General features: G+C 56.2%; 9 protein-coding genes across 9 annotated transcripts; 6 read left to right on the forward strand and 3 right to left on the reverse strand.

Moving 5' to 3' along the window:
• Positions 1–134: 134 nt before the first annotated feature.
• LTR77_000536 (uncharacterized protein) lies at positions 135–1,486 on the reverse strand (the record flags this gene model as incomplete). Its single annotated transcript, XM_064797801.1, has 3 exons — positions 135–1,124; positions 1,178–1,358; positions 1,419–1,486. 3 exons carry the CDS (start codon positions 1,484–1,486, stop codon positions 135–137), a joined length of 1,239 nt encoding a protein of 412 aa, XP_064664035.1.
• Positions 1,487–1,766: 280 nt separating this feature from the next.
• LTR77_000537 (uncharacterized protein) lies at positions 1,767–2,366 on the forward strand (the record flags this gene model as incomplete). Its single annotated transcript, XM_064797802.1, has 2 exons — positions 1,767–2,064; positions 2,122–2,366. 2 exons carry the CDS (start codon positions 1,767–1,769, stop codon positions 2,364–2,366), a joined length of 543 nt encoding a protein of 180 aa, XP_064664036.1.
• Positions 2,367–3,523: 1,157 nt separating this feature from the next.
• LTR77_000538 (uncharacterized protein) lies at positions 3,524–5,507 on the forward strand (the record flags this gene model as incomplete). Its single annotated transcript, XM_064797803.1, has 4 exons — positions 3,524–3,682; positions 3,738–4,155; positions 4,216–4,942; positions 5,000–5,507. 4 exons carry the CDS (start codon positions 3,524–3,526, stop codon positions 5,505–5,507), a joined length of 1,812 nt encoding a protein of 603 aa, XP_064664037.1.
• A 319-nt stretch (positions 5,508–5,826) lies between these two features.
• Positions 5,827–6,936, reverse strand: LTR77_000539 (uncharacterized protein; the record flags this gene model as incomplete). Its single annotated transcript, XM_064797804.1, has 5 exons — positions 5,827–6,037; positions 6,095–6,158; positions 6,212–6,724; positions 6,787–6,838; positions 6,889–6,936. 5 exons carry the CDS (start codon positions 6,934–6,936, stop codon positions 5,827–5,829), a joined length of 888 nt encoding a protein of 295 aa, XP_064664038.1.
• A 1,002-nt stretch (positions 6,937–7,938) lies between these two features.
• LTR77_000540 (uncharacterized protein) lies at positions 7,939–8,721 on the forward strand (the record flags this gene model as incomplete). Its single annotated transcript, XM_064797805.1, has 1 exon — positions 7,939–8,721. One exon carries the CDS (start codon positions 7,939–7,941, stop codon positions 8,719–8,721), a length of 783 nt encoding a protein of 260 aa, XP_064664039.1.
• Positions 8,722–9,359: 638 nt separating this feature from the next.
• Positions 9,360–12,680, forward strand: FUN12 (eukaryotic translation initiation factor 5B; the record flags this gene model as incomplete). Its single annotated transcript, XM_064797806.1, has 2 exons — positions 9,360–12,373; positions 12,434–12,680. The coding sequence occupies 2 exons, from the start codon at positions 9,360–9,362 to the stop codon at positions 12,678–12,680; spliced, it is 3,261 nt and encodes a 1,086-aa protein (XP_064664040.1).
• A 132-nt stretch (positions 12,681–12,812) lies between these two features.
• Positions 12,813–15,698, reverse strand: ctf18 (Chromosome transmission fidelity protein 18; the record flags this gene model as incomplete). The annotated part of the gene is given in 2 exon segments (XM_064797807.1): positions 12,813–14,221; positions 14,237–15,698. The coding sequence occupies 2 exon segments, from the start codon at positions 15,696–15,698 to the stop codon at positions 12,813–12,815; spliced, it is 2,871 nt and encodes a 956-aa protein (XP_064664041.1).
• Positions 15,699–15,993: 295 nt separating this feature from the next.
• On the forward strand, positions 15,994–17,438 carry LTR77_000543 (uncharacterized protein; the record flags this gene model as incomplete). Its single annotated transcript, XM_064797808.1, has 2 exons — positions 15,994–16,783; positions 16,846–17,438. 2 exons carry the CDS (start codon positions 15,994–15,996, stop codon positions 17,436–17,438), a joined length of 1,383 nt encoding a protein of 460 aa, XP_064664042.1.
• A 703-nt stretch (positions 17,439–18,141) lies between these two features.
• LTR77_000544 (uncharacterized protein) lies at positions 18,142–19,730 on the forward strand (the record flags this gene model as incomplete). The annotated part of the gene is made up of 4 exons (XM_064797809.1): positions 18,142–19,116; positions 19,169–19,262; positions 19,321–19,644; positions 19,693–19,730. 4 exons carry the CDS (start codon positions 18,142–18,144, stop codon positions 19,728–19,730), a joined length of 1,431 nt encoding a protein of 476 aa, XP_064664043.1.
• Positions 19,731–19,738: the final 8 nt, after the last annotated feature.

Genomic DNA, 19,738 nt, shown 5'->3' on the forward strand with positions numbered 1-19,738 from the left:
AATTTTTGCCTTTGAACATCCATACTGTAACCGTAGAACGGTCACGTCGGATTAGACAGTCATTGAAGCATGGAAGGGAAGAAAAGGGCAGACGCCATATCCAACATGTACATTTTCGCTTCCCTATTGCATACCTAAACCTGCTCATTCACAAACAACCCAGCCATGCCCATGCCGGTACCAATGCACATCGTCGTCAACAAAATCTTCTGCTTCCTCCTCCGGCATTCGGAGAGACCAGTAACAATCTGCCTGGCGCCAGTCGCACCCAGCGGATGGCCCAGTGCGATAGCACCGCCACGAATGTTCATCTTGCTCCAGTCAATCTTGAGCGTGTCACGGCAGTACACAGCCATGGACGCGAAAGCTTCGTTGAGCTCAATGACATCGATATCGTCAAGGCTGAGGTTGTACTTGCCCAAAAGCTTGGGCACAGCCAGGGATGGGCCAATACCCATGATCCTCGGTGCGAGACCGGCCACGGTGGCGCCCACGTACTTGGCCAAGATCGGCTGGCCGAGCTCAAGAGCCTTCGAGCGCTTCATGAGGAGCACAGCAGCAGCGCCATCAGTGACTTGGCTGCTGTTGCCACCGGTGCTCCTGTCGCCGTAGTCTGGGAAGGCAGGGCGGATCTTGGACAGGCTCTCGTAGGTGGTGCCCCATCGCGGGCCTTCGTCCTTGGTAAGGGTGACGTCTTTGCCGTCCATCTTGACCGTAATGGGCACGATCTCGTCGTCGAACCAGCCAGCCTTCTGGGCAGCCTCCGCTCGCTGGTACGATTCAGCAGCGTATCTGTCCTGCGACTCGCGGGTGATATTGAAGTCGGCGCCGACGTTCTCTGAGGTCTGGCCCATGGGCATCATGCAGTCGGCGGCATCTTGGCTGCCGTTCAGGATCTCGTCGACGAATGGACGAGTGAGGCGATCGCCGCCAGTGCTCATGTGCTCGGCACCGATAGCAAGACCGACCTCAATGCTGCCAGTCTGAATTTGGTTCGCAATGTCTTGCGTGGCCTTGAGACCCGACGAGCAGAATCGGTTGACCGACGAAGCGCTGGTGGTGTTGGGGAAGCCAGCCGCCAGGAGAGCAGCGCGGACGTAGTACGCGGCTTTGGAATCTGAGACCTGACCCAAAGTCAATGACATGTTCACCGAATAGTGTCCTCATTGTTCCTCACATTGCCCAAGCAAACATCTTCGACCATCTGGGGGTCCAGGTTCGCCTTTCGAATGACCTGCTCCAAGATCTTGAAGAGCATGCCATCGAGAGGCGTATCCTTCAGTCCACCCTTCTTACCCTTGGTGAGCGGTGTGCGAATGGCGAGGGTGATGACCACATCGTCGGGGTTCTTCTGGGTGCTATCGAGATGAAACGGTCAGCAGCTGTTCCGTCGGGTGTTGATGCGGGGATGTTCTTACATCTTGTCGAGTGGCTTCTGGCCGGGTGTGATGTGCGACAGAACGCTGGAGAGTCTTTGGGTGGCCATTGTCGAGATGCGGATGTCGTGAAGAAGATAAGTGTGGAGTGTGGAGTGTTGGAAGAAGAAGGATTGGTAGTGCAAGTAGTGGTGTGTTGGTCGTTGCGGTAAGCTTCGGGGCAAGCAGTTTGTGCCTCGGCATCTTGACATCGAGGTCTGCCGTTCTTGCCCGCACTCATTCTCGCCACCAGACACAGTGAGATAGAGTACACCCTGAGTGTATCTTACTTACGAGACTGAGTGGCGTCGTAGGGCGCAGTCTGACGTCCAGAGAATAGACAGAGTCGCAATGTCGTCAATCCATATTGGAATTGTGCTCGACAACGGCTGCCGCATTACGCATGGCAAGGGAGCAAATGTGAAGAAGCCATTCTCCGATATCGACTTGACGATGCACGAGCTGTCCCCAAGTAATCAGAACGGCTTCCGCGGGCAGCTAGGATTCATCGAGTTTACATCTGAACTCAGACTGCCCAGACATATCCACATGGACGCAGCCAAAGAAAGACTCCTCGACGAACGGATTCTGGTGCTGAACGGCGTAGGGCTCGTCGAGATCGCAGGCGAGATTTGGGCGACGGCTCCCGGTACTTTGGTTGACATTGTGGGAGGTGTCCCGCACACGTGGACAGCATGTCCGGCAGGTGTGAGGCTACCAGATGGTACCGTGTCGGAGGGCCAGTTCACGATGGTGTACGAGTATGAAGAGCCTACCTCCTTCTATCCTACCGAATCTACGGAAGCGATCACAGATGCGGCTCACTACCAACCATTCCAAGGCAGCAATTTCGACGACATCCGCTTCCCGATGCTGGAGACCCGACAAGTCGCTAAGCAGGCCTCGATCGTGTTGGACAGGGAGCAGCATCAAGGATTGAGTCTTGCTTGAGACCGTGCCTGAAACAAACCCCCCTGCTGTGCTGCTGTGATGAAAGATGGCTGCCCTGCACCAACCCCGCGACAAGCTATACCAAGAACGTTTTATGGACGTTCGAAGCTGTTGTAGCCGAATGTCAGCAGTGTTAGCGGGTTTGTCACGGCTGTTCGTTCCTGCGCCTGAAAATGAGCCACGCCGCGCCCATGCGTTCGAAGGGAGCGTTTCTCTTTCTCTCACACTTCCAGGCCAGGCGACGGAAGTCCTGGCTCCAGCAAAACAGATAGGCTGTCGAACATGATCTGATGAAGCGAAGAGGGAAGGTAAAAATATCAGGCGAGTGGCCACAGAGTTTCTTGTAGTCTCGCTTCCCTTCATGGCATCGCCAACCCGGAGCAGAGAGGCGAATCCTGCGTGCGTGAAGAAGGTTATTTCGCTTGTCCTGCGATTCGGCACGCGACATGGAAGCTGTTGGAAGGATTGTAGATGGGAGAAGCCGAAGCCGGGTGTCCGGAGCGGCAGAGGAGGCCTTTCAAAGGAGAGGTGTAAGGTAACGCGTGGTTGTAGGTGGCCAGCACTTTGCTCGACGGCTTGCCGTCCCGACTTTATTAACCACACCCTTGTCGGTTCGAGAATTCGCAGCGCCTCGTTCCTGTCCATGAATCGTAAGGATCAGCTCCCCACACTCCACGGCATCTCCAGCTCACCACATCTCACATGCCACCCCGGACTTCTGCACCACTCTGCACGACGCTGCACCACTATCACGTCAACACCTCATTCGCTTCTTCACACTGTTGTGACTGGCTCGCTGAACCGGAAACAACATCGCACAAAGCACTTTACCTCGCACGGCATTTCCTTTCCGTCCGCTCGCTTGCACCAACCATGTCGGCTTGGCGGGGAGGCGTTCTCGCCGTCTCCAGATTGTTTCGAATTACCCGGACCAGGTCGGTCGCGTGGCACAGCTGGGACTTGACTAGCACGGCATCCTGTTGGGAGATGCGCGCCGGGGTGCCATACCGCAGTAGATTATAACGCGTGCCCCTCCTCTATCCGGGGCATGGGGTGGTGTCGCCCTCTCTCCTTCGGCGTCAGAAGGGCAGATCACCGTCGTCCCATAATCTACTTGCGTTGCGAATTGCGACATTGAAGGGTGGACTGATCATTCGATGGCTTCGAAGCGACAGGTGCAGTTTGCGCAGGCGGAGGCTCCCAGGTTTCGACGGGTGACGTGGTATAGGGACAGTGGTCTAATCAGACTCTACCTCTGCTGCGCTGTTACCTGCCTGGCTTCTGCGACGACGGGCTACGATGGGTCCATGTTAAATGTAAGACTTGCTGCTGTCTTCTAGAGTCGTTTCGACGTCCTGATTGGCGCAACAGAGTCTTCAAAATCTGGACTCATGGAGGGACTACTTCAACGACCCCTCGGGCAGTCTGCTTGGACTCTACGGCAGCATCTTCTCGATCGGATCCCTGTGCGGTCTGCCATTCGCGCCCTACATCGCAGATCGCTGGGGACGAAAACCGACCATCTGGGCAGGATGCATGGTACTGTTCCTCGGGGTTGCAGTGCAGGCCGCATCGATCGACTTTCGGATGTTCATCATTGCACGCTTCTTTGTAGGCTTCGGATGCACTCTCGCCCAGCTCGCCTCGCCGCTGCTGCTTACGGAGATTGCGCACCCGCAGCATCGTGGTAGGGTAACGGCAGTGTACAACTGTTTGTGGAACTTCGGCGCCATCATTGCAACTTGGTTGACCTTTGGAACTGGACATATCCCTAACCATTGGGCATGGAGTGAGTCCGTCTCTACTTCACACTTTACGCGACGCATACTGACTGCGTCTCCCCCGCCAGGAATTCCTTCCATCATTCAAGCTTTCCCGTCCCTCTTCCAGGCAATTTTTCTCCTGTGGGTGCCGGAGTCACCCAGATGGCTGATCGCCCAAGACCGAGCGCACGAGGCTCTCCATATCCTAGCGAAGTACCACGCGAACGGCGACCAGCTAGACCCGACGGTGATGTTCGAGTACGCCGAGATCAAAGAGACGATTCGTCTCGAATACTTGATCAAGAAGCAAACCAGCTTCTTGGACTTTCTCAAGACTCGAGGGAACCGTTATCGCCTCTGCCTCATTCTCTCGCTCGGCTTGTTCTCCCAGTGGTCCGGCGGAGGGCTGGTGGCCTACTATTTCCGACAGATCATGCTATCCATTGGGCAGAAGAACGAGAACACGATATTCGAGATCAACGGCTCGTTGAACATACTCTCGCTTCTGGTGTCTGTGGGCTGCGCCTTCCTCGTGGACAAGGTCGGAAGACGGCCGCTGTTCTTGATCTCCACCTCCTGCATGCTGGTAATCTATGTCATCTGGACGCTCTGCACCGCCCTGTACCAGACGGACGATAACGAAGTCGCCGGGAAGACGGTCATCGCGATGATCTTCCTCTACTCCATCTCCTACGCCGTTGCCTGGAGCGGTTTGCTCGTGGCCTACACAGTCGAGATATTGCCCTTCAAGCTGCGCGCCAAAGGTCTCATGTTGATGAACCTGTTCGTCCAGGTCGCACTCGTCTTCAACCAGTAAGCCCGTACATTCACACTCCACCCACCATAACAACCACTAACCGTTATCACCAGATACGTCAACCCCGTCGGCCTTAAGCAATTCCGACCGCAAACCTGGAAATTCCTCCTCATCTACTGCTGCATCCTCGCCGTCGAACTCGCCATCATCGCCTGGTTCTACGTCGAAACCAAAGGCCCCACGCTGGAAGAAATCGCCAAGATCTTCGATGGCGACCGCGCGGAAACCGGCATCGCGAACCTCCACGACGTGAAAGCGGACATGCGCGTGCAAGACGTGATGGACAAATTTGGCACATTCACCCGAGTGGAATCTGTACCCATGGAAGACCGCAGCGGGAGGAGGAGAGATTTGGAGCGGCTGGACAGCGGAGGTAGTGAGAGGAGTTGGGCGTACGGGGAGAAGCCGAAGGCGCGGATTGAGCGGGTGCCGACGACGCCGAGGAGGACGGGGAGTGGGAATGAGACGTTGCTGCCGCAGAGCCCGACGATGGTGGAGCGGTGGGATGTTGTGAGGAATCCGCGGAGGGGGCCGACGGGGAGGGACGAGGACTCGTTTTGAGTGCGCTAATTTGGGGTGTATGATATGCATGATGTTATGAGGATGGGGGGCAGCATGGGATGAAGTGTGTAAATAGGAGGAATAAGAGGATGGAAAGGGAAAATTTGGGATGAGTTTAGTTGATACCCTCTGCATGTCGAAATGTACTTGTGTTCGAATCATGTCACGTTGTTCAGTCTGAACTCAAAGCCAAGGCATTCAAGCTCTCAAAGGCACGATATTGGTACATGGTGAATTCTTCGCTCCAGTACTCTCGACACGTAGCCATGCTCTGGAGGTATCGATGGACGCTATAGTACATGTACAAACAGCAGACTTATCACACTCGCAGCAACATCCGCACCACACTCCCTGCATCCTTGTTCCCATCGCCAATGGGATCAGGAAGCTGGGTGCCATCCTTTGCTGCCGGACTGCCGTGCGCGAAGAACAAGATCTTGATGGCAATCGCCAGACCCGCATGAAGCACCAGCACAACGATGAGCAGGATGCGTGAGATCTTGGCGTCTGTTGCGGAAATGATGGGGTAGCTGCAGCAGACAATGTCAGCACACCAGCGGTTTGAAGAAGGGTAGCAAGAGACATACAGATTCCTGATCAAGAACGTCGCCGAAAGACCAAAGCCCACGGCCACGAAGGCGTAGTTTAGCGCTGCAGCATCGTTAGCACACACACCACGTAGCAGTAGAAGAAAGCAGTCTCACCAGTCAACGGACTCCAACTGACCAACGCCACGGGAATCCAGATCAAATTCCCATACCCATACAACGCCCAGCACTCCAACAAATTCGCCCCCTCGCTCCCAAACCACCTCAACACCCCCCACAGCCCCAGCGGGATGAACAGCGTATACCCATACACCAACCCAGCCGCGCCACTCAGCAGCCTGAAATCATACGCGAAGTGTCCCTTCCCCGTCTCAGCGAGATATTGACTGATCGTGCCCGTCATGAACAAGATCACGATCACGGTGGTCGCGATCCAGAAGGGGCCATAGAGGTCGGGGTTGCCGTCGAGAACGTCGAGGAAGTTGGCACGCGGGTAGAGGGCGCTGCGGCAGCGGAGCAGCAGGGCAGCGGAGTCGAGGGCGAAGAATTGTTGGTAGAAGGTTATGGACCAGAGGTAGCGTTTGGAGGAGGAGGAGGGGGGTGCGCCGAAGGTGGAGGGTTGGTCGGGGGCGACTTTGGGGCCGCCGCGGGTGGGGTTGGTGTCGAAGGCTGGTGCGAATACGTGCGTTAGACTATGCGCTTGGTTGTTGAGGATTGAGGGATGTACATACTGCTATTGTGGAATTCGAGGTCGTCGTTTAGGTCGGTATGGCCCAAGTCTCCCTGTTGCCTGTGTTAGAAGCGGAGGTATGTGGCAGCATGCGCGATTGTACCTCAGCGTCGACGTCGACGACGACATCGTATCCTTGACGGCCTGACATGGTGGTGTGAATGCCGTGGTGTGGTTCAGGGTACCTGTGCTGTGTTGAAGGCCAGCTTGCTGCTCTCGGGACGTGAGACAGGACACGAGCGTGCACGGACGATATCTTATACAGCTGCCTTCTATCCGTACATACACATAACGACCATCGTCCACGAGTTAGACTTTCATCCCGTTGTGTGCAAGCTAATATGTGCAATCGAGTTGAACTGTCTATTCGGTAACAACTTCACGCATGCTCTAGTACGAAATATCTCTCCATCACCAACTGGACGTTCGATTGGTGATATCGAACGAGGAGAGCGCCCCTCTAGTATCTACTGACATGGCCCCAGTCGAACTGGCCCATGCGGACCGTACGAAGCAGTCGGCTCCCACTGGATGCTGTCCTCGCGGAGCACAGCACCACGAGCCCGCCTCGCAGGAGGAGGCTGTCATGCTCTCCTTGTGACCAGGGGCAAACTGTCAAACGACATCGCTTATGCCTTTCCCAGCAGGGCTCGCATTCTACCAGCATCGCCCGATCCCCGCACATGTACGAACGATGGTGGCTTGGTGTAGTATGCTTCCTCCCAAGGCGCAGTCGCGGGTCATCTCCAAGGTATGAGGAATTATGAAGTGCCTTGGCTGGTGTTTCCAGGGCATTTCCACTGATCGGCCGAGGAAGCGCGAGCATCCGCGGGCACAGGTGTCACTGTCCTGCACGACCAAGGACTGAGACAAGGAAACGTATGAGAGAGGCTGTGCAGAGTCGGTGGAAAGCATGAGAGAAAGGGCGAGAAGTTCTAGATGATTGCTTGCTGCTTGCTGGGACGGAGGTGTCCGCACTTTGCCGCCGAACACTGCCTCGTTGCCCCCCTCCAAGCTTCACCATCGTCAGCGGCAATACAAAGACTGCCCTTCTCTTCTTCTGTTCCTGCTGTTCACCTACTACAGGAACAACCAGTTTCACATACCACACCAGCAACAATCCACACACCATCCACCAATGGCAACAGCAACAATGGACATGTCGACCCCGCCATCCTCCACCGGCGCCTCGCCCTCCCCTCGTCGACGACACTCTCCTAACCTCTCCCTCGACCTCTCCGACCTCCCACCTCTCAGTCAACCTGCTCAGCCCAGCAACACGCTCCTCATCACCAACCTTCAAGCCCCAGAGATCTTCGCCACCGCCAACCTCGAGAGCATCTCCCAGGCCATCAACGACCATGCTCCAATCCACACATTCGCCCCGCTCAAGTCCATGCGGAGGATCATCTGCACCTTCCACAACACCGACGACGCGATTAAGATTCGGCAAGTGCTGGACGGAGAGTACGTGCTCGGAGACCGTGTGCGCGTCTACTTTGGCGCCGAGACGAAGATAGTGGAAGGGGACCAGCACCTGCAAGCACCCAAGAGCGCGAAGCTCTTCTTCATCTCGCCGCCGCCGAGTCCGCCAATGGGCTGGGAGATGCGGGACGAGGAGCCACCAAACACAGAGGTGCACGCGGAGGATCTGGCACAGGCGTTGAGCAAGCTGAACGCGAGGCCGGCACCTGATCAGGCGCTAACAGACAATCTGAACCCTGGAACAGGCTCATCAAAGTCTATCACGGGGAGACAGAGGTCGGGGACAGGGACGGTGGTGTATGACCCGCAGGACCACGGCCACAGCCCCGACCTGCCGGCCATTGCGGTGGAAGATACGAGCGCGAGTCCTGAGGCGATCAGTCCGATGGAGGGGGTGGAGAAGAAGTTTCAGCATACGGCTCGTCCGCCTGTCGAGTTGATGGAGTCGTAGAGGCTGAAGTCATCAAAAGACACGACGGCATGAGCGATAGTTGAACGAGAGTATCTCCTGCTGCTGGGCGGCGAGGATAACTAGATCAAGCGGAGCATAATAAGGCATAGCGCTCAGGCGCAGGGTGGCGGCATTTTCATAGGGATACAATACATGGCGAAAATGCTCATCCACGCATCATGTCATCGTCTTGTTTGTTGACTTTTCTATCCATCGTACACGACCTTTCTCCCTTCTGGTAGATGTAGTTGTTGCTCTTGGGTTCATGTTGTTCTTCGTCCAGCCGAGCGCCTCGTCATCGGCACAAAGCCCCACCAGCGACCCGCCAATTTTAACACACACAAACACTTCATCCCAGAAACACAAACACCACAGCAGGACAGCGGTCGCGCTGCTTTCATATTCGACTCTCAACTCACCACACGACGGTCTCGTGTGCACATCACCGCCAGACTGCCTCCACGTGGTAGTATGAGAGCACGTTCTTACGACCTTAACCCCGATCCGCCACCTGACAGAAGAGCGCACTACACCAATAGCTGAACCACCTTTCTTTTTCCTTTTCGACTACGCCAACTACCCGCTCCGCACGAGACCCCAACAGACAGCCTAAGTAATCACAACCAACCCCTACCAAAATGGCACCCAAAGGCAAGAAGGGCAAGAAAGCCGGCGATGACTGGGACGAGGGACTAGGCGAGACCGCCGACCCCATCGCACAGGCCGAGCAGGAAGCCAAGGCTGCCGATGCCGCCGACGACGAGGATGCCGAAGGCGGCGGCGGCTTGATGGCCGCGCTGAAGAAGAACAAGGAGAGGCGGAAGAAGAAGGGCAAGCAGACCGACAACGACTTCCTAGACGGCGAGGACCCGGCGCAGGATGGCGCTGTTACGCCTGACCCAGCGGCTGACCTGGCTGCTAAGGCGCCTGAAGAGGCTACGATGGATGATGAGGGTGATACATTCGCGCAGCCGGCGAAAGGGAAGAAGGGCAAGGGTGGGAAACAGCAGCCTGCGAAAGCTGCTGAGCCTGAACCCGCGGATGAGGATGGCGAGACTGGTGGCAAGGTGAAGACGAAGGCCGAGAAGGAGAAGGAGAGGAAAGAGCGTGAGAAGCAGCGGAAGAAGGAGCAGGCGGCCACCAAAAAGAAGACGACCGCGCCGGCGGCGAAGGAGGAGTCGAAGCCTGTTGAAGCGGCGGTACCGGAAGCTGCCGCGGAGCCTGCGGGTAGCAAGAAGAAGAAACTTCCTGCCGGACTTGCGGCGCTTCAGAAACAGCAGGAAGAGCTCCGTGCGCGGGAGGAGGCAGAGAAGAGGGCTGCTGAGGAGGCGAAGCAGCGCGATGAGGAAGAGCGGAAGCGGATAGAGGAGGAAGAGATGCAGAAGGAGGAGGCACGAGCTGCGAAGAAGGCAAAGGAGAAGGCTCGTATCGAGCAGCAGAAGCGCGAGGGCACGTACAAGACCGAGAAGCAGCGGAAGGATGAGGCGCAGCAGAAGCTTCGGCTACAGCAGATGCTTGACTCGGGCGCGCAGGTTGCGGCTATGAAGGAGGGGGATAGCGATACTGGCGCCAAGAAGCCCAAAGATGATCGGAAGAAGAGGAATCTCAAGAAGGAGGCTGAAGAGCGGAAGGCGCAGCAGGCTAAGGAGGAGGAAGATGCGAGGAAGAAGATGGAGGAGTTGAAGTTGAAAGAGGAGCAGGAGAAGCGGGCGGCTGAGGAGGCAGAGAAAGCGAAGGTGGATGCTGAGGCGAAGAAGGGTGAGGATGAAGAGAGTGAGGAGGAAGACTGGGAGGCACTCGCGGAGAAGGAAGAGAGCGGTGTCAAGGACAGTTGGGACGCACCGTCTGACCAGGAGGATGGCGTCGTGAAGAGAGAGGTTAACGGCAAACCTGTGCAGGACGGTGCTGCTGGAGCTAAGGCTGAGGTCAAGAAGCCCAACGGTGCTGACGAGGATAGCGAGTCCGACTCTGAAGATGATTCATCAGAAGACGAGCGACAGACTGTTGCTGCAAGGCAAGCAGCGTTGAAGCGACAGCAAGCAGCAGACAAGCGAAAGGCCGAGCTGGAGGCAGCGCGCAATGCTGCTTCCAAGGACGACCTGCGCTCGCCCATCTGCTGTATTCTCGGCCACGTAGATACTGGCAAGACGAAGCTGCTCGACAAGATCCGTGCAACGAACGTTCAAGAAGGCGAAGCGGGCGGTATCACGCAACAAATCGGTGCCACGTACTTCCCCGTCGAGGCGCTAGAGAAGAAGACTGCGGTCGTCAACAAGGACAGCTCGTTCGAGTTCAAGGTGCCTGGTCTTCTCGTCATCGACACACCTGGCCACGAGTCCTTCACCAACCTGCGCTCTCGTGGTAGCTCGCTCTGCAATATCGCGATTCTAGTCGTTGACATCATGCACGGTCTTGAGCCGCAGACGCTGGAGTCGATGCGTTTGTTGAGGGACAGGAAGACTCCTTTCATCGTTGCATTGAACAAGATCGATCGTCTTTACGGCTGGAAGCCGGTCGCTAACAACGGCTTCCGGGAAAGCTTGAGCCTGCAGAACAAGGGCGTGCAGAACGAGTTCCGCGATCGTTTGGAGAAGACGAAACTGGCGTTCAGCGAGCAGAGCTTCAACGCCGAGCTGTTCTACGAGAACAAGAGTATGGCAAAGTACGTCTCGCTCGTACCGACGTCTGCTCATACCGGAGAGGGTATCCCGGATATGCTGAAGCTGCTTGTCACGCTCACTCAAGAGAGGATGACGCGCCAGCTGATGTACTTGTCCGAGGTCGAGTGTACGGTGCTGGAAGTCAAGGTCATCGAAGGTCTCGGTACCACCATCGACGTCGTTCTCTCGAACGGTGTCCTCCACGAAGGCGACAAGATCGTGCTCTGTGGTACCGAAGGCCCCATCACTACCGATGTCCGCGCCCTGCTCACACCCGCCGAGATGAAGGAACTGCGCGTCAAGTCCCATTACGTCCACAACAAGACCGTCAAAGCCGCCCTCGGTGTCAAGATTGCCGCCAACAACCTCGACAACGCCATTGCCGGCTCCCGCCTCCTGGTCGTCAAGAACAAGGATGATGAAGATGAGATCGAAGAGCTGGAAGAGGACGTGATGAGCGACCTCGAAAATCTGATGTCTAAGATCTCGCCCTCGAAGCGTGGTGTCACCGTCCAGGCATCCACCCTCGGCTCTCTCGAAGCTCTGCTCGAGTTCTTACGACAGAGCAAGATCCCCGTGTCCAACATCTCGATCGGCCCCGTGCACAAGCGCGACATCATCACCGCCTCCACGATGCTGGAGAAGGCGAAAGAGTACGCCGTCATGCTCTGCTTCGACGTCAAAGTCGACAAGGACGCGGCGGAGATGGCGGAGCAGATTGGGGTGAAGATCTTCACCGCGGACATTATTTATCACTTATTCGACGACTTCACCAAGCACATGAAGGCGCTCAACGAGGCGAAGAAGGAGGAGAGTAAGATGTTGGCCGTCTTCCCGTGTGTGCTGAAGCCCGTGGCGGTGTTTAATAAGAAGGATCCGATTGTCGTGGGCGTGGATGTCGTGGACGGGAATTTGAGGCTGAATACGCCGATTGCGGCGGTGAAGTTTAATAGTGTGACGGGGGTGAAGGATGTTGTGAGCTTGGGGAGAGTGTACGTCTTCCTATCCGTGCTTCCACTTGTGGTATGGTTTGCTGACTTTTTGATTTTTAGGACGGGCATCGAGCGCGACCACAAACAACTCCCCATCTGCAAAAAGGGCCAGCCTTCGGTGGCTGTTAAGATAGAAGGCGCGAATCAGCCCATGTATGGCCGTCAGCTCGAGGAGAAGGATATGCTGTACTCGCACATCTCGCGAGCGAGTATCGACACGCTGAAGGAATTCTATCGGGATGAGGTGGATAAGGACGAGTGGGCGCTGATTGCGAAGCACTTGAAGGGGTTGTTCGATGTGCCGTGAGCTGGTCGGTCCTGTATCTTTCTAGCATGGGCGGGAAGGTGTCCGGGATGTTTACATGATAAAAGTCTGATGGTCGGGTTCACCACTCATGCCGAACACGAAGAATACGCTGCTTCACTTTTGCTACAGAATCTACAAGTCTTTCATCAATTCTGCCAGTGTCAGCGGCTTCCTGACCGCGTTGCTGAAGCCTTCGTGGTACGTCACCCACACCTTTTCCTCCTCAGGCTTCTGCGGCTCTTGTCGCTCCGCACTCTTGTTACCTTCCTCACGGCTGGATGTTGGTCTCGAGAAAGTGATCGGCCTGCCAAAGAAGTCCCGCTTGATCACGACCTTATCCACCACTTTCTCTCCATCCTTCCCCAAACTCTCAGCACCCCCCATCTCCACCTCCCCAACCCCCGGCAACACACCACCAGTAAACCGCTTCAACCTCGCAACCTCCGCCCGCCGCTTTTCCTCCTTCGTCCACTCCTGATCCAGCACCTGCCGCACCGCATACCGCATCTTCCCCCCACTCTCCCCGAATCCCTTCCCGCCCGTCTGGAACGTCCCTAGCTCGTCGAGCGACGGCTCCATCCGGTAAATCCACTGCGTGCCGTAGCCCGCTGGCCCGACCACACCGTCTTCCGCACTAGAGACTTTCGTCCGATCGAAGCGCACCCCGCTGGCGCCCATGGCGTGCACGGCGCGTTGGATCAACTGCTGCTCGCTGGCCTTGCGGACGGAGGCGGTGCTGGTGCCACCGGAGCTGTTGCTGCCGCCTACGACGACGGGGTTGACGTTCGGGGAGAGCATGCGCAGGAGGTAGGGGAGGAGGTCGGTGGCGATGTCGTAGTGGCGGCTGAAGTGGCGGCTGAGGTCTGAGTCGAGGGAGGATTGCAGGGATTGGAGGAGCGCGGTGTTGTGCTTTTCGGCTTCGTGCGCGGCCCAGGAGGCTTGGGTGCCGTGGAAGGGGTGGGAAGGAGTGGTTTCGGTTGTGTCGGCGTCGTCGAGAGGGACGTTGGCGTATTGTGCTCGGGTGGGCGAGGCGAAGAGATGGTGGAATGCTAGGACTGGCGTGCTGAGGTAGGGTGCCAGTTCCCATTCGTTGCTTCGGTAGACGGCGGAGGAGAGGCGGTCGTGGAAGTTCAGCCATTCGTAGGCCGAGTCTGGCTTGGAGAGGTAGGTGTCGTCTTGGAATGGATGCTCAGGGTAGGAAGAGAAGCAGTCCGTCATGATGCGATCGGTGTCGCCTAGAGTGTCGACCAGTTCGCGCAGTCGCTCGCCAGCAGTGCGCTTTGCGCCTTCCGCCACGCCTTTGACTGAGCCGTGTGCTGTCTGATGCTGAGGCGTGACGAGGACGGACGACTTGGGAAAGCCTGCGCCCTCCTGGAACACCCGCTCGACGATGTCCTTCGGCCCGCCACGACCTAACCCTCTAGTAGCACCTCCACCGTGTCCAAGGTCGCTCAAGACATTCTCTTCAACCCAGCGCCGAGTCAACCGAGCATTGCCAGTGGCGTTGTTAATCGAGCGCAGCTTGCCGGCGACCCACTCACCTACGACCATGATACCTCGCATGTCTCCCTCGCCAGCGCCAGCGCCGTTGCGATCTTCCTTGCGGTTACTGACGCCCCAAGTGGCCTCGCATAGGCGTCGGACCCCATCGCTCTCGCATGGCACACCTTCCTTCTCGAAGACCGATTGTAGCCGCGACACCAGAGTCTGCACTGGAGGCTTGCGGACATGAATTATTTCCGCATAGGAGCCTTGCCGAAGTGGCCGAAGCGAGGGATGATACACGTCGTTGCAGATAAGGATCATTGGTCGTAGAAGCCGAAATCGATCGCCCTTCTTCTTCCGTACCGGCGCCTGCTGCAGTGTTCCGAGGGCGGAGGAGTTCTTTTGATCCAGATTAACCAAGTCGATGAGAGCTTTGACGAACCCGCCTTCTCCGCTTCCACCACTCCCGCTGACAACGCCGTCCACTTCGTCCACGACTACACATACTGGCTTGCCAGATTTTCGAACTTTGCCAGCGTCGGTCTTCTTCTCGACGCCTCTGACGTTCTCGGTGCCCAGCATATCTCTGATGCGGCCTTTCACGACGTTACCACTTCGCTCATCGCTTGCATTAATTTCCTGCACTTCGTAGCCAGCTTGCTTCGCACAAACATGCGCAAGCGTAGTCTTGCCCAATCCAGGTGGCCCCGTAAGCATTAGAATCTTTCGGTGAGGCTTCTCCTCTACAGGCTCATTGAAGCCTTTGGCCTTTGCTTTCGGTCTGTAGGAGCCAGGGAAGACCGTCTGATCCCACCGCTTTAGCCAGTGCATCACAGATCGATGCGTCCGTTCATCTCCAATCAGGTCGGTGAACTTCTTGGCGCGATACTTCTCCGTCCAGAGTAAAGACGCCTTGTGGGATGCCTGCTCAGCTGGTGGCGTTGGGAGCTCGAGTGCCTCCTTCGGGATGCTCTCTTCGGCCTGCGCGTCCTCCAGCAGCTGGTGGATGTTGATGCCATAGTACGTTCGCTTCGCCTTGGCGGGTCTGGCAAGCTGATTGTGTCCCAGGTCAAGGTCTGCGAACTTCCGCTTCTTCTGTGGACTCGGTGTGGGCGGAGGAGAGGAGGTGATGAATGGCATTGCCGCCATATCTTGCGAGCTGGTCAACTCTGGGGGATCGCTGCGAAATATCTCCTGCGTGCTCCAGATGCGGTTCTGGATGACAACGCCTTTCTCAGTCTGCACGCGTTTGCGTTCAGCCTGTAAGTCGTGTATTGCTGCTAGGTCGTCGCTGAAGGTAGGAATGTCTGTTGCAGTATTTACAGTGTTTTCCTGCGTGGAATACAGTTCCGCAAGTTCGTCACTCGTTGGTTCCAGTGGACTGCTCATGCTCGTGTCGAGAACGTGAAGTCCATTGTACGACGCGCTCACGCGTTTAGACTTTCGGACCTCGGCGAAACCTGCTCCGGCGAGACCAGACGAAACCTTGGAAGGCTCCCTGCGATCTGGCAGAGAGACGGCTGGCGGTCGCATGCCTCAATCACATTCTTCCTCCGCATGATGCCCTGTCTTGCCAGCCCTTGCATCAATCGCATTGTCGCCTCTGTATATAGACCTCCCTGATGGAAGCGCTCCCCTTCCCGCCGACTCCCACGCCTACGCGCCAGCGACCCTCGACCTCACCACCCGTCTTCCTGCGCGACTTCGCCTACCCCGACAGCGCAATTGTGATACTGCCTGAGCCAATGCGCGCGGCGAGAGGCAGTATCAACAGCGCCAGCGCACGCACCTTCGCCGAGTATGTTCGCTTTCCTTGTCTAAGACCACCATGTCGCATTTCCTCGGCACGCCTTCGCACTCGCGCGTCTGGGCTCTTAAGCATTCCGAGAACTTGACAGCGTGGAATTGTGCTAAGGAATCGCGCAAAAGGCTGCTCTCGGGTCCAACCGTGGACATCTACGTAGGAAAGGAAAGGAAGCATTGGAGTCTACATGAGAACCTCCTCTGTCACCACTCTTCCTACTTCGAGACCGAGTTCCAGGGCCATGAAGTCCCCAAGAAGGAGCATCAACCGAGCCACAACAGTTTGGAATTGCCAGATGACGATCCGCACGGCTTCGAGTTGCTGGTGAAATGGCTATATCAGGGTCACCTGGATGATGCATCGCATATGACCGACGAAGACAAATACGACTACGCGGTAGCTTGCCACAAGCTTTATAAGCTATGCGACAAGTTCGACATGATCCAGGTCAAGAACCTAGCCATGGACTCCTACCGGCAGAATCTCCATGCCGCGCAGCTCGTGCCTGATGCAGAAGAGATCAACGACATCTACCGCGCAAGTCCTCGCGGCAGCCCTTTTCGCAAGCTGATGACAAAGATCGCCGCACGGCAGATCATGGATCCTGGAGTGGACAAGGATGCAGAAACATATCGTGCGTGTTTTGACGGCAACCCAGACTTTGCCGTGGACATGGTCAACGAAATCCGACATATGTCTGGCGGCATGTTGTTTGACGATCCTACGAAAGAGGACGAGTGCATGCAGTGGCACGACCATCGAGACGGCAGCCGGTGCCATCTCAAGAGCCGTGGGAATGTGTATGCTAATCAAGGTATGCTCGAACCTCTATGAGCTTTGACAAGTATTGGGGTAACACATGCTTATAGTGTGAAGGAGCACATCGGACGCCGAAGTCCTCCGCCATGAAGAAAGCACAGCAAACACCTATGGCGGAGCTTTCTGCACGGCCGACGCCACGGAAATTGAACGTGCCCAACCAGCCTCCGGCAACGCCCAGGACCCCGTCCACAAAGCGGCCTCCAACTCCAAAGGGCAGCGCTACTCAGCAGTCATCTGCAAAGGCTGCTAAGCCCTCGACCGAGGGCAAAGCTGACGCTGTCAGCGCTTCAGCTCAGTCACCAAAGACCAAGGTCAAATCTGATTTGAGTGAGGCTAGTCACAGGCCGAACGGTCTGAAACGGGTTACCATTCGACCTCATCCAAGCTCTCGACTTTACATGATCGGGACAGAGCCTTCAACAACAAGCTCGACCGCCGCCCCGTCGGATCGTCTGACGAACGGGCATGAGAGCACATCAGATCAAGCCAGTAGCACAACCAGTGCGCCCCGCAAAATGAGCCATGTAAACGGCATGGTTTTGCAGCTCGACGGCATCAACGGATCAAGTGCACCAAGTCTGGCAGATACGAACGATGCGAATGTCAAGAAAGCGCCACCGAAGTTGAAAAGGAAGGCTCCTGGTTAAGGTGAGGTGGATTTGGACACGGTTGCGCAAACACGGAATTGAAGTCTTGGGAACACATCCCCGCAATCAGGCCTCGTCACTTACCTTAGCTTCAATCATCTTTTCCGCTACGGAAACACACTTTCCACTTCCGCTTCATCCACTTCATGCTCAGATGGACCAAATGTCTCCTCCTACCCCTAAACCAGTGCAGCGCTCGCGCAGAAATCGAAACGAGCGCCAGAAAGCTACTCGAGCGTGCGACGTTTGTAAGGCGAAGAAGAGACGATGCACGGGAGATCTTCCTTGTCTTCCTTGCAGGAAAGTAAACGGCGACTGCACTTACAATACAACATACCGGCGAGGCCGAACTGTGCCCGAGCCATTGACGAGATCAACAGAGTCGTTCAACGATGATACCATCGCTCCGGATAATGGCGACACTAACGCCAGGCCATCACGCGCAGCATCCCCTGAAGGCGATTCAGCGGCTCTTACAGGCCAATATTCTGGACCGATCAGTACCTCTTCCTTCCTCCGGAGAGCATGGCGTCGGTTCGGGATGACTTCTTCCCAGCAGGATCACAGGGACACAAATCAGGCGGTGCCAATCTTTTCTTACGGCGACAAGCAGCAGCCACGTAATGATAGCGACATGGCATCTCTTGCCTTGCCGGAGAGGCATATAACTGCAGAGCTTTTGTCTGTTTACTTTGACTTCGCCATGCCGACCTACCGCTTCCTGCATCAACCTACGGTGGTGGAATGGCTGGCAAGCTATCACTCCACCACGGATGGTACGAACGCGGATTATTCGCTGTCGTCAGCTCAACAAGCTATCGTACTGATGGTCCTTGCTACTGCGATCTTTTTTCAAGCGGACGACAAGGCTGGAGTAAGCGAGCCGTATCTCCGGGCGGCAGAGATGAAACTCGCACAAGAGACCGGTAAGGTCCGCCTCGAATCCGTGCAGGCACGTCTCGCTATCTGCATATATCTGTTGCATACCTCTCGACCCAACCAGGCGTGGTACACGTTCGGAACTACCGCCCAGCTCATCCAGGCTCTGGGTATGCATCGGGCACGAGCTTCTTCTGGCCATCAGCTGGACACCATCATTACTGAGTGCCGCAAGCGAACGTTCTGGGCAGCATCCACTCTGGACGCCTATCTCAGCTGCTTACTTGGACGTCCGCCTCTCATCAATATCGATGACGTTGATCAACAATTCCCCGCGGCCGCGGATGATGACTTGATCACGGCTGGAGGAGTAGAAGCCAACAGCCTGCACCGAGACCCTGTAATCCAGGGGTCGATATATCATGCCAAAATCACCTGCATCGTGAAGAAAGCGCTTCGAGAGCAGTATAGCGTCACAAAGCATCCCGATGCCCACAAAGCCAAGGTCGCGGCGCGGCTCAACGGCGAGTTGAAAGAATGGAAGGCATCCCTGCCGGTCATCCTCAGTGGTGTCGTTCACCCGTCCAGCCTCATCCAGGTCTTCCAGCGCCAGATTGCTGTCTTGGAGATGGCCGATTCTCTCGCGTTGATCATGGTCAATAGACCGTTGCTCCTCGTCGATGCTTCAGTCGAGAATAGGTCGAGCGTCCGAGTCTGCTTGTCAGCTGCGAGCACCATCTTGAACACCGCCCCCGGCTTCGTCGCGAATAGGCCTACTCTACCAGCCTTCTGGTTCACCGTTAGTCAGATCGACAATATAGTCGGATGATTACTCGCTGATGCATCAATAGCAATTCGTCACATTCAACGCCCTTTCTATCATCTACGTCTGGCTCATCCAACGATGGCGCGGTCGCCTACCGAGCCTAGAAACGCCACTTACCGGTTCGCACATTCTTATGCTTTACAGGAGCTCATGACCCAACGCTGACATCTCACACAGACAATGAGCTCTACGATAAAGCAGAAACCATGCAAAAGCATCTGGCCGACGCGTCACAAGCAAACGCCCCAAACCTCCGCTACAGCATCCTTCTCGAAGAACTACAGCAGGAAGCTGGTCGGCTGATAGGAAAGCATACTGATGCTCGACAAGCTAGTGATTCGACACACGCGCCCAAAGAAGGCTATCCAGACGCTGCCGCGGTCTCTACGCTCGAGGACTCCGTTTTCAACCACCAGACAGACACTACCAGTTTGGTTTCACTGAGCGGCGATGACTGCTTCGAGAGTGACATCTTCTTGCAGCTAGACTCGTTCCCGTTCCGTAAGTATCCAGTGCCTTATGATAGAATTATGCTGACTGATAACATAGCCGACTTCGATCTCGAAGCACTCGGAGAGATAGTGTAACATTGTCT

This window comes from Saxophila tyrrhenica, assembly GCF_035928015.1.
Source record: "Saxophila tyrrhenica strain CCFEE 5935 chromosome Unknown scaffold_1, whole genome shotgun sequence".
Taxonomy (NCBI): Eukaryota; Fungi; Ascomycota; class Dothideomycetes; order Mycosphaerellales; family Extremaceae; genus Saxophila; species Saxophila tyrrhenica.